The 12665-nt window shown below is 39.5% G+C and overlaps 1 protein-coding gene across 12 annotated transcripts in view; it reads right to left on the bottom strand.

The window, feature by feature from the left end:
* Window positions 1-672: 672 nt before the first annotated feature.
* MPDZ (multiple PDZ domain crumbs cell polarity complex component) overlaps window positions 673-12665 on the bottom strand; it is a 160782-nt gene continuing 148789 nt past the window's right edge. For all 12 annotated transcript variants that reach the window (XM_032392440.1, XM_032392443.1, XM_032392449.1 and 9 more), the window contains 9 exons: window positions 10723-10870; window positions 9727-9813; window positions 8818-8908; window positions 7881-7924; window positions 6898-7020; window positions 5573-5677; window positions 4899-5011; window positions 3970-4093; window positions 673-2089 (listed from right to left, as the gene is read on the bottom strand). In XM_032392440.1, the coding sequence (XP_032248331.1) occupies window positions 1943-2089; window positions 3970-4093; window positions 4899-5011; window positions 5573-5677; window positions 6898-7020; window positions 7881-7924; window positions 8818-8908; window positions 9727-9813; window positions 10723-10870 (982 nt within the window). In that variant the 3' untranslated portion in view covers window positions 673-1942. The remainder of the gene's footprint in view (window positions 2090-3969; window positions 4094-4898; window positions 5012-5572; window positions 5678-6897; window positions 7021-7880; window positions 7925-8817; window positions 8909-9726; window positions 9814-10722; window positions 10871-12665) is intronic.

The raw sequence follows: 12665 nt of genomic DNA, 5'->3' as shown, positions 1-12665 counted from the left end.
CTACTCAGGCAAGTACAGACACTTACCTGGGACTGTTCTCCTTGGGGTACTCCCACATATTTACTGAAACTTTAATTTGGTTGGTTAAGTTGCTCCTCTCGAGTCTACCATGGAGTGCTGGGGAGAACACCTCCTGAACTGTTGCAATGTGTGGTCCTGTCCATTCTGTATAAGAATCATAGAATGCTTCTATTTTAGAACTGGATGCAAGCTTTGAGGTAAGATGACCTATCATTTTACAGATGAGTGAATCAGACGGAATGCACACATGCATTAGCTAGTGCAGGGCAAGAACTAGCAGAACAAATGTTCCCCAATTCCTCGCTCAGTGTTCAAATCAGACTTTTTGCCTCTATTAACATAAATAACTTCATTATGACTTTTCCTTTCTGAAATCGCTTTAGTTCTTGACTACCCCCAAGAACAATTTAGAATATTACTGCATTAACATAGCACGTCAGAAAAACAGATACAGACCAGACACTTCGGTATTAGTAAAACTTCTGGATGTAAGAAACATCGAGCTTTTCATAACGATGGTGTCCAAAGTTCTGATGGTAACTATGGACCCCATATGTTCAGTTAGACATGATAAAAACCAGTTTTAAATTGTAAATCTTGAACAATATAGTGAAGCTTTTTCCCAGTAAAAAGAACAAAAAAATACGCCTGTTTCTTTATTTGTGCACCATGAAACTTGTTATTTATTCACTTCGGTACTCCATTTACACAAAAGTGCTGTAATAAAATATCTGTACACTACTTCTGTTACAAATATAGATAATATTTAAAGTGACTTTATATATTCTAATGTAGGAGTTTCACGCTCTAAAATGGGAATGAACACATGATAATTCCTCACCAGTTGTCTCAATAAACAGCTCCATCTGTTTCCCTTAGTCTTAAACTATTGTATTATAAGATGTTAATATAAGGCAATGAAATGAAGTTATGTTAATCCCCTTAATTTTTCTATCAATTTACTAATGGCACACAACCAAAATAATTACTAACACATTGCTTTTTTCTCTGTCATTAAGATTAATAGTAATTGAAAACCAATTGCACAGCACGCATTTTTAGTGTTGCATCGGTTAAAACCAGCATTAAAGATTCTGAGAGACTTCCATGCTCCTCCGTGGCTAGCACGGCTGCTTTCTAGAGAAACCACAGTCAATAGTGGGTGGCATCACCATCTTACTTACGGAAACATGAAAATATTTCATAACAGGTCAAAAATAAAAATGAACATCAAGATTTGCATCAGCTGTGTTCTTTACCAACTTAGGGACATTGCTTCATATAATTGCTGTTTACTCAATCTTAGAAACCCATTTTAGGAGGAAAATATGTATGGGTATATTAAAGGAGGGGATATGCAATTTTTTATAATATTCAAATATTTTAAATACTGAGAGTATTTTTAAGGATTTTCAATAGAGAAAAATGTTTTATTTTCTTTTCTAGTTAGAAATGGGGAGGAGTTGGACTGACAAAAATGAAGCATTTTTTTATATAAAACTTGAGATTTTCCTTTTTCTTTTATATTTTCATTCTCACCCTAATTTACTAAAGCCATTTCTCTTAGTTTTCGCTTTGGAATTATTTTTTTCTTTCTCTACTAACCCGTTCAGCACATCATAATTTCTGCACATGTGACTGCCGAATGTCAGACATCTTTAGAAGACTGGGTTTACCTATGCACACAGTCCTTCCCTTTGAGTTTATGTTCACAAAATCCAAGGAGAAAGGAAAAGTGATGCTAGGTTGCCAGAAAATCATTTCCACATGAGAAAAAAAACTTAAATGGTACTTTCCCCCCAGAGTTCTGAAGAGCCTGATGAAGACGGCGCGGGGGAAAGTCATCCGCAAGAGCAGTTCCATTCCCTTCACAGTGTGGGATGGGAGCAGGGGGCTGAATTGGCCCCACTCTGCAGTAAATTCAGGAGAGAACCATCAAAGTGACAGTTCCCTTCGTCCGCTTGAGGATGGCCACAGCTTCTTCGTGGGTCACCCCTTCCAGACTCTGCCCATTGACAGCAATGATCTGATCACCCCTTTTGAGACGCCCGTCTTCCGAGGCTGCTCCCTGCAATTATAAAGCAGGCTTGTTTGCTTCTCAAAAAATGCTGCCTCGCTGCTACACAACAGAAAAAGATCTAAACAAGAATGTAAACTGCTCTGCATGTACACACACACTGCTCTCGGTGCTCCCTGGGTGCTCCACAGCCATTAAGCAATGATGAACAGACACAAAGGAGGTCTCGCTCCTAAATGGTTTTAGCACCGAGATTCCAGTTTCAGAGAGAATTCAGCAGTCAATAGATTAGTTGGACGGTTTTTGGCTGTTCAGCACAGCAGTTGGTGGGAACTCAAATTAATAAAGAATATTTGGGAATTTGCCTAGCAGGAATGATTTCATAGAATCCAGGGTTTTTTATCCTGTAAAGAAGGCTTACAGAAGACGACAAAGGACTAGACAGGAACAAAAGCAGTTTTACAGGACAAGGGCATGAGGCCACGGAACCCGAAGGTCTGCAGAAGCATGAAGCCCACACACACGTTGACAAGGGCAGGGCAGGACGCGAGTCCTACAAAGTCTAACTGTAATTCTTTCTGTGGCTTTGAATAGGCTGCTCGAGCTGCTTGTTCTTTACTTCCCCAGGGCGTGTGGAGTCTTCATATTTCTTATGGGCCTTAAATGGTTCAGATTAAACACAGACATTGCTGTGTGAAAAAGCATCCCATCTTAAGGCATGCTTAGAGTAGGCAATTATGCAATTAAATAGAAGATTAAAAATATGGAAAAGTTAATGAGGAATCCATAATGATGAAATTCTTAAAATATGTTCTAACTAGCATGCCTTAAATAAATTGTTCCAAGGCTGAGGAAAAGGACTGCATGACTCTTCTATTCACTGACAAATGCTGTTTGTATTTTTGGACACACCAATGGCTTTTAAAAAATCTCATAAATTAAGCCTATAACTAGGTTGCTGTAGATACAGCACTTGAAGTTGGTTAAAAATAATAATTCTTTTTCAAAATAATGGAATGAAACCTCCACAGGTAGGCACTTTAAAGGACGACAGCACTAATCTAAAACCCTGGATCAAACTGTTTAATAGGTCAGCCATAAGGTTTGTTTGCTTCTTTGCACTGTAAAATCTCGAGATTCCAGATTTTCTCCTGCAGGAAATTATGTCCAATTTTGGAGCTCCTGAAAAAATGTCTTAAGAACATATTAACAATAATTATAAGGGTTTGAATTATTTTAACGGCTTCACCAATGTTGCAATAAATTTATTCTTATTCTAAACATCCTTAAAATAGAATACTTACTGTATCATTACAACTAAATGCAATTTTTTAAAAAACTGAATTCCCTGATTGCAAATAGCTGATTTACTGCAGGTGACAGAGCTTCTGGATACTCTGCAATTTTTTCAGTTGTAAATTTTCTATTTTATTCAATAACATTAAACTGCAAAATAAATGCCCTATTAGTTATTTAACCTGTGTAACTATTTTCTGTACTTTTCCATGTCTATTTTATATTTCACAACCAAAAAAAAAAAAAAAAACCACAAAGGAAAAGAAATGCCAGCACTCTACAGCATACATATTTAAAATGTCCCATTTTCAAAAGACAATCAATCATAGGCAACCTGTTTTCAAAGGACAAAAAAATCAGGTCTTACTGTCAAACTAAAGTTCATTAATATTTTTATTGCATATTGTCAAGAGTTCCCATGGAATTTCAATTTGAGCCTATTTTCCTTTAAATATAACTAAAGCTCAAATTGGACAAAAATATTTAATGACCTGTTACTGAAGGGAGTTCCAAAAGAAAATGATCAACTGTTAACCATTTGGCGTTACCTCAGGCCATAAACTAATAAGCCAGCTGCTGACCACTATTAATGAATGTTTAGGGGGCAAGGGGGTGGTTAAAATGTGCAAGCTTACCTTCGCAAACACCGTTTTAACATAAATGGGTAAGTCTCCATGAGGGCTGCCATATCCTCCTACTATACTGAAGCCTAAGCCATCTGGTCCTCGGTCTAGTGTAATAGATTTACACTGAGGAGGTCTACAGTAAAGGGAAAAAAGAAAAAAAAAAGAGGTTTTCGATTTTTAAAATCATATCTGTAAGTTACGGATTATCTGACATCCACCTAGAACCAGTATAAATCTCAGTGCTACTGACAGTGAGTATATTATGGGTATTTTGGGGATGCTTGAACTGTCCGTGCATGCTGTGCTCAGTATTTTAAATTTACATAATCCAAAAAAATCCTACTTAACACCCTACTTCTATTACTCATTTACAGTTCCCCTGAACTAACATGTTCACGACAAGTTCTCATTGCATGCATGCACATTCTTTTCCCAGGTTATTTAAAGGAAGAAGGCTACAGCACAGAGGTCTACCGTGGAGTAAATCACAAACATCAGGACTCCCAAGCTCAGAGAGAAAAATCCACTACTAGCAATGTAAAGACTACATCAAATTATTTAAAAATTCTCATATGTCCCTCTCTTCCCCTCTTTATGATCTCTTTTGTACTCACATGTTGGGGAACTGTGAATTTTTTAATCAAAAGGATGATTTATTAAATGAGTTGGCAATGTTGGAATTTCAAAAGGATAGGTTTGATCTGTTCCATGTCACATAGGGTAGTGACGTCAAGACTAAAATGTCCCCCAAAAAACTCAGAGCCAAAACCGTGGGAAGGGTAGTGGCATGCTGTCTGTCCCCACCTGATAAACTAAATCCATGCCACAATTACTTAACAGTTTAGAAACACTTGGTTTTCGTATCTCATACCTCGTCTCCTGTTTCTTCACCTTTATGTGAGTGGTAGGGACATAGAAGCCACAATATGTGCACTCACCCTAAATCATCCTGAAATATACTGCTTGACGTCAGCCCAGTGAAAGAAAGACTAGAAGTGGCTGGCTCCTGCTGATGACCTGTGACCACACTCACATCTCCTCCAGCAACCACCTGTGTGCGGGAGAAACAGAAAGAGAAAAACATGTGTTCATGTGGCCAGGGAGACATCAGTAATTTTCCCTCAAAAACAACATTTGGATTAAAACATGTACTTTATTGTCCACTTAATCATTTCTGTGAACCTGATATACAACCAAAGAGAAATTTCACAAGGTCCAGCGGCCTCTTCAACTGACAGCAAAAATCTTTTAGTAATTCAATTCTGCAAAGTTCTTTGATCTTTTTCAAACATGGTCTCACATGCAATTATTTTTTAAAGAACTTCAGAATACACAGCCACTCATACCACTTAACATTCTAGCAATTAATCATTTACTGCTAAGACCTTGTATTTTTTTCCCTTTAGATATAAAGTATGAAACAAAGAATGCATCAGGATAAAATGTTTCATACATACTTTCTTGGAACTCTCAGTGAAATCATTTATGTTCACAGGAAATATTGAATAAAATGCTATCAGGAGATTTAAGGACTTTTACTGCTTTAATGCTTAAAGTTCCTGTGTCCTCAAGCCACCCATACCGTGAAGAGTGCCTGGGATACAACTCTTACCTGCATTTCAATGGAGCCCGAGGCATTTTTCAGTAAGTTAACTGCTTGGGTGTGAGTCATCCCCTCAGTGGAAGTGCCACAGATAGTGACAATCCGGTCCCCAACCTGCAAGGGAGGCAAGAAACCAGCCATCTGCTAGAGCAGCCATGGAGAGTGGGACCCTGAGACCTGAACAATCACTTCCTTCTCTACCTGGCACATCACATACACACTGCCCTCAGCAACTGAAATATAACGAAGGAAGCCAATCATTTCAAGAAGTGGCCACAATGAAAAGAAGCAGTCCATGATGATGGAGTTCGGTAGTCTCCGGGGGGAAAATCACTCTTCCCTTCTCTTCATTTCTCCTGGGTAAGACATTGCTTCTTATTAAAGAATAAAATACCTGATAGCATTTAAAAACCAGAATTTCTTTGGATGTTATTATTACACACATTAGCTGGGACTCTAAGTCAGCTGTGACTTGAGGCCACCTCTGGCCCACTGCTTGTTTTTGTTGACAAAGTTTGGATGGAAGACAGCCCTGCTTATTCATTGCTTTCACAGGGCAGAGCTGAATCGCTGCCACAGAGACCTGCTTGTCCCACAAAGACCCAAGTATCCATGATAGGTCCCGCACAGAAAAGTTTTCTGCTACCTGCAACAATCAATTTTTAAGTGTCAGTCAGTCACAAGTTCAGATATCAAAAGAGATTGAACCATTTCTAGTTTAGGGACTAAACTAAGAGGTGCTTATGTTTTGAGATGCTTTGTGACCCATGAGGCCACGCAGATTTTACGCCATTGAGGCTTGAATGGAACATTCACATGATTCCAGACCTGGACAGTCAGCATAAATAGGGCTCTACCTTAGCATAATCCCTCAACTTTGAAGCACGTTTTGTATAGTTTCACAATGTAAGTCACATTTATATTAAACTTCTGCAAAATGGATGATCAATTGCAACATAAATGATAGTTTTCAATTTAATGATGTTAAACTGGCATTTAAACCAGTGACACATATAAGGAGAAAATTTCATCTCATACTGGTGTTCTGAAACACTTTGTTTTACCTTCTTTCAGAGTTGTAAACAAGTAAAAACTACTAAGAAGCAACAGGAGATCTTCCCGTCTCATTTACTTATCAATCTGCATTCCATAGCAAATTCTCCTCTCTTCCTTTTCTTCACCTTTACTCAAAGCAAACCCTGCTGTGGTCGGATTAGCGTATTTAAAAGCAGATATAGACATTGAAAACTGGCTGCAGCAAGTGGCACATCCAAAGGGTTTATAAAACTTCTGCCAGATTTGTGAGGGCTGCCTCCGTTATTAGTAGAACTTACTCTGAGTTTCTGGGTCTGAGCTGCAACTCCATTTGGGTGCATCATTGCAATAAATATGGGAACATCCCCAAGTGGGCTGCCCACTCCTCCAGCAATGCTGATTCCCAGTGAGTCAGTAGGCCCCTGTCATGCAAGAGATCAAAATATTTCGGTCAATGTGGTATTTTAAATTGATGTTTGGTGTCTTTGGCCCGATGCCCTACAGTTAACTCAGGTCTTTGAGGTGTGAGGAAAATGAAGTTCAAGAAAACCGTATTACTTCATTTGACACGGGTCCTTAGTGTGACTTAGGAAAATAAGCATCTGTCCAGGAAATAAAAGAAATCAAAACACATTAAATGAAAATCATGCTGTGGGGGTGATGAAAAGCGGGTACACTGATGAAGAGAAAGACCCCAATTTTGGAATCAGAGAGATCTGTATTCAAAGCCAGGAACCCACAGTTACAAATGTTGGGACCTGACCAAGTTCAGCCCTCTTAATGAGTCACTAGACCTTCAGTGACAAAACGGAGATCAGAGGAGCCCTAGCAGGGGGCTTGCAGAAGATAGTGCAGGAGACGGTGACAGCACGATGATGCATCTCCAAGAATGCTCAGCAGAGAGCAAAGGCTCAATAAACTGTAGCTGCTTTTATGTTCTCTCTTGTGCACGGCTGTCAGGGGAATCTGTTTCACGAGAATAAGAAGGATCTGTGGAAGGCAGAGGCTTGCTTTGCAGTATGAGAGGTGAGAGGTGGGGTGACACTTCGTGTGGGGTTGGGTGGATGCCATTTTTGGCAACACAGGATACACCGACAATGATTTTTCATACAAGGTCCTGTGACCAGGAAATTCAGTGAAGACTACTGTGGTATTTCCACTGTATACAACACATAATTTTTATGATGGTATGGTAAAACAGTGAGACAGCTAATAGGAAAATATATATGGAGATGCCTCTGAGGTCAACAGAGTTTATATTGTTTTCTCTTCCCCAAGTTACCTTTTTTATTTCAACTGTTCTTAATCCCTGTATTTCAGATGCCACTGTAAAGTGAAAAAAAAAATACGGTTATTAAAGTATTTTTATGTTCAATTAAATTTTAGTCAACGCCTGAAGCTGGAATAGGACTAAATGAGATACACTAATTGTTTCTTTTTTAAAGAGGGTGCTCAAAGTTGCCAGTACACATGATTAAATCTGTCTCACATAGGGAATCTTTATTTTTCCACTTGGAAAAATGTGCACACTACCCCATTTCTTCCTTCTTATTTTAATCATTGATTATATAACTGCATAATCCACTTTCAATGAGTCAAGGGCAGAATAGGCTTTGGATAGAAAGTGCACAGCTGAGAAAAATAAAGTCATGGACACATTAAAAGGAATTCATGGACTTAAGTGGCTAAATTTCTAGAATATTAGTCACATTGCAAACAGAGATTGCCATATGGTTAGTTCTTCAATTTGAACAACTTTCAACCAATACTCCAAGCCAAAAAACCCTCCGCATCATGATTTCATGTAATTAAAACACAGGAGGATCATACTAATTTTCTCAATCAAAATTTTTGCAGTCTTCATGGAAAAAGAAGGCTTCACTTAATGGCATTTTCTGAATTACTGGTGTTAGATTAAACAGAAAAAGGAAATAAAAATCAAGCATACCCGTCTGCTTAGTAAGAAAAAGTTACAGAATCCTGATTCTAACGTTTAGTATATCTTACAGAAAAAACAACAAATGGAAAAACTAAACAACAAAGACGCAGCTTCATATTGCTCAGAATTTTTGCCGACATGCACCTCTGCACCCATATTAGGATATGAAATGATCTGAGGAATGAGAGCTCAGAGGTAAACTGATACAGGGGAAAAAATCAGTGTCGGTTACCAAAATTCAAACCAGTAAATCATGCTTAAAATATCAAACCAATCTTACATGCATTCTTCTTCAAGCTACTTTCCAGTGACTCAGAGGTACTAGATCCAGAAGGTGGAAAAGTGAATGATGACAGGCTGCCTTCACTCATCTACAAACACACAATTATTTTAGAAAGTTTTGAAGTAATAATATCCCCTAAATACCACTTACTTCAGAATTCAATTCTTTTAATGCATCTAGAGAGAAATATCTGTGAAGCAACAGTGGCATTTGATAATTTGAAATCTAATGATTTTTTTCTTTTTATGGAATAATTTGCCTAGTGACATAAATAAATTGAAGCTAAAAGAATGGATGAGATTGATTCCAACCAACTTAAATTTTAGTGGATTTTCATAGTTTCATTCAAGCTAAATTTAAACTGATGTTGTACATAGACCGGGGCTTATGAAAAAACTGTAAAATTAGGGCCAGTCAACAGGAAATGAATGGTAGTCTTGAAGGGGTGAGTAAAGGTTCTCCAAGGACAGGCTGATGAAGACAAAAGTGAAGAGAGCAGTGTGCCAGCAATCTTGAACCGACACGGCGGTGAGCTTCAGACAGGGTGGTGAGCTTCTACAGTTCACCTTACGTGGGATTTTTTTCAGCTGAATGCTTGTTATAAAATACTTTAAAAATATATCACGTCGGTAGGCATTACAGATATTAATTGGTTAACTTGTACAATTATGGAAAAAGAAAAGAATGGCTGAAATGAAGTTCCTGAGAATGACTTGCAAACCACTCAAGAGCTCCATTTCGTTCACCTGTCCCTGCTCACCCGATGCTCTTCCCCGCCTAAGAGTCTGCAGCCCACTGTGCCGAGCTGCCGGAGGCCCGGCCTGCGTGCGGACCACTGTCAGGGCCATCTCGGAGCTGCTCCAGTGCGTGGACTGCACCACCCTGATGAACCCCACAGCTACCCACCTGGCTGCTTTGAGAAGGCCTCCTCTCTGAATGGAATGGACCGGCTTTGATTCTTCCAACTTCTAAGGTCACTGTGCCTAGGGAACACTAGGGGAGTGGTTGTTTTAGGAAAATGGTCAAACAAGATGCTATAATCATCTTCGGGAGTAGATACACTCTTTAGGATTAGGTTTTTGAAAGGCTTCCTCCTTTTGGGATTTCCATAGTCAAGGATACCTCCAACCCTTTGTGGAAGGAGGCTTTTCTAAAACATAAACAAGAGTAACAACAAGCAGCAGCAGGGGCAACACCCAGCGTCTGTCTCATGGCCTCATGATTTACAGGGAGACTGTTGGTGCCGAGCTAAAGAGAAACTGAGAATCGAGCAACTGTCTCATGAAACATACTGGGTTAGATATGCCAAATGTACTAACTAACTCAGGGCTTAAAAAACAAAACTGAAACAATACAACAATGACCGCAACAACTTGTTTTGTCCTTAACAGATAACTGGGCAAACTCTATTGCCACATGGCACCTGAACAGACCTATTACACAATGCTGAAAGAAGCCGTAATGCTATAAACACAAAATAAGAATTGAAGACAACTTCCCTGTGACCTCTAACAAATAAATCCTAGGCATGCAAAAAATACTATATTGTCTAAGGAGAAAGCACAATGAGGTGTTCTGAGATCCTGGGTTTCTGGAGTTAGACATACAGGTTTAAATCCTCCTGCGTGATTTACCAGCTGTGGGGCCTTAAGGGGTGTCTACCTTGAAAACTGAAAAGTCTTTCACTTGACATTTAATAATAGAAAATACATAATATAATAAAGCTATTATTAGTTAGAAATTTATCACTAAAATTTGGCATCTTACTTAGAAATGTGTCTTATTTGAGATAACCTTTTAAATAAGGAGGATTCAGTGCTTATTAGACCGCGGTGGCCCAGTTAGTATCTCCTCCTCCTTCCATCCTACTGCACAGAGTCCTTGCCGGCGTTTGACCTTTACCTTCAGCAAAGCGGCCACAGCTTCCTGGGTGGCGTGCCGGACATCTTCTGCGTTCACCGTCAGTATCTGGTCTCCCTGCACCAGTCTGCCGTCAGCATCGGCAATCCCTCCTTTGACGATGTCGGACACAAACACTCCGGTATCATTTCTGTAAACATGATTTGGAATTTCAACATGACTATTTTTTCTCCACTGTAATGCAATGCTTACTTATTGAAAAGCTAACATTTTTAACTGAAAACGTGACCTCCATTCTTGTGACTTTAAAAGTTTGTTTTCAGCAACATAGGGGCAATATTATTAGAATTATTTTCTGTGATAATAGCTTATGTCTTATAGTATTTCATGGATTAAACAGATCTTTCATAAGCATATTTATTCTTCAACAATTACGCACTGTGAGCTGAAGTGACCACTACTGTTGTCTCACTTTATGGGTCACACAGTTAAAGGAAAAATGGGACGTAAGAGTCAGTTCTTGGGTGCTAAGTCTATGGTCCTCTCCACACCGTAACGAAGCCCTGAATGAATACTGACCAGTGGCTACATAACTATGTTGGTATTATCACCAGCATTAATGTTCTTGAAAATAAACAATGAATGTGTACCTCTAACCGAAACCATTTGTTTAAGAACCATTCCTGTGATGTCTTTTAAGTTATTATGGATCTAACTTGCAAGCAAGATGGATTCATGCAAAATGAACAAATACAATTCTTATTCCAATCTTCCTTTCATTCAGGAAACTACAAACAACCCAGGATTTTCTTGCCAAGAGACAAAGATAACTGTAAGTAGAAATGTGTAGTGAAAATGTGGTTGTGTTTCTTCTTGCCAAGGTCAGGCCCTCAAACACATCATTTCACCTTCTGATCCTCTGCCTTCCCATCTTTAGATAAAGGTGTTGGAACTTGGGGCATCTGGGTGGCTCAGTCGGTTAAGTGTCTGCCTTCGGCTCAAGTCATGATCTCAGGGTCCTGGAATCGAGCCCCACATCGGGCTCCCTGCTCAGCACGGAGTCTGCTTCTCTCTCTCTCCCTCTGCCCCTCCCCACTGCTCATTTTGTCTCTCAAACAAATAAATAAAATCTTCAAAAAAAAAGATATTGGAATATTGGAAAAAGATATTACTGGATCATGTATTTGTTAATATTACTTATCTATAAATACTTAACTAAATTAGGTACTAAATTTATACCTATTCACCAATTTACCACCCTGGCCTCTTACTTTCTGTTCCCTTCTGATGGCATGTTTATGTTCCAGCCAATCCTTCTCCCTAGAGTATCCTCTGCTCCCTACGAATAGACCAACTATCACTGATCACTTTCAGCCTCAGCGCAGGCACCTCTTTTCTGAGAAGTTTCTCTAATCTGCTTCCTCAAATAGAGTCACTTGTCCCCTTTTCCTCTGCTGCCACAGCTCCCCCACAGTATGTCTCTGTCTCTCATCAGTGGAATCCTTTGTTGCAAGAACATATTTAATTCTCGTTGACTAAATTGTGAGTTTCTTGAGGTCAGGAACCATGTCTTTTTTTTTTTTTTTAAGATTTTATTTATTTTTTGACAGAGAGAGAGAGACAGTGAGAGAGGGAACACAGGCAGGGGGAGTGCGAGAAGGAGAAGCAGGCTTTCCGCAGAGCAAGGAGCCCGATGTGGGGCTCGATCCCAGGACCCTGGGACCATGACCTGAGCCGAAGGGAGATGCTTAATGATTGAGCCACCCAGGTGCCCCAGTCAGGAACCATGTCTTATTTAACTTTGTTCCCCAGAACATAATGTATTCCCCGGCACACAGCAGGTGTTCAAGAAATATCAATCAGGGGCGCCTGGGTGGCTCAGTTGGTTAAGTGTCTGCCTTCGGCTCAGGGCATGATCCTGGAGTCCCGGGGTCAAGTCCTGGATTGGGCTCCCCGCTCAGCAGGAGGTCTGCTTCTCCCTCTGC

This window comes from Phoca vitulina, unplaced genomic scaffold (assembly GCF_004348235.1).
Source record: "Phoca vitulina isolate PV1807 unplaced genomic scaffold, GSC_HSeal_1.0 scaffold67, whole genome shotgun sequence".
NCBI classification, from domain to species: Eukaryota; Metazoa; Chordata; class Mammalia; order Carnivora; family Phocidae; genus Phoca; species Phoca vitulina.
This window is presented reverse-complemented; position numbering and strand designations above follow the sequence as displayed.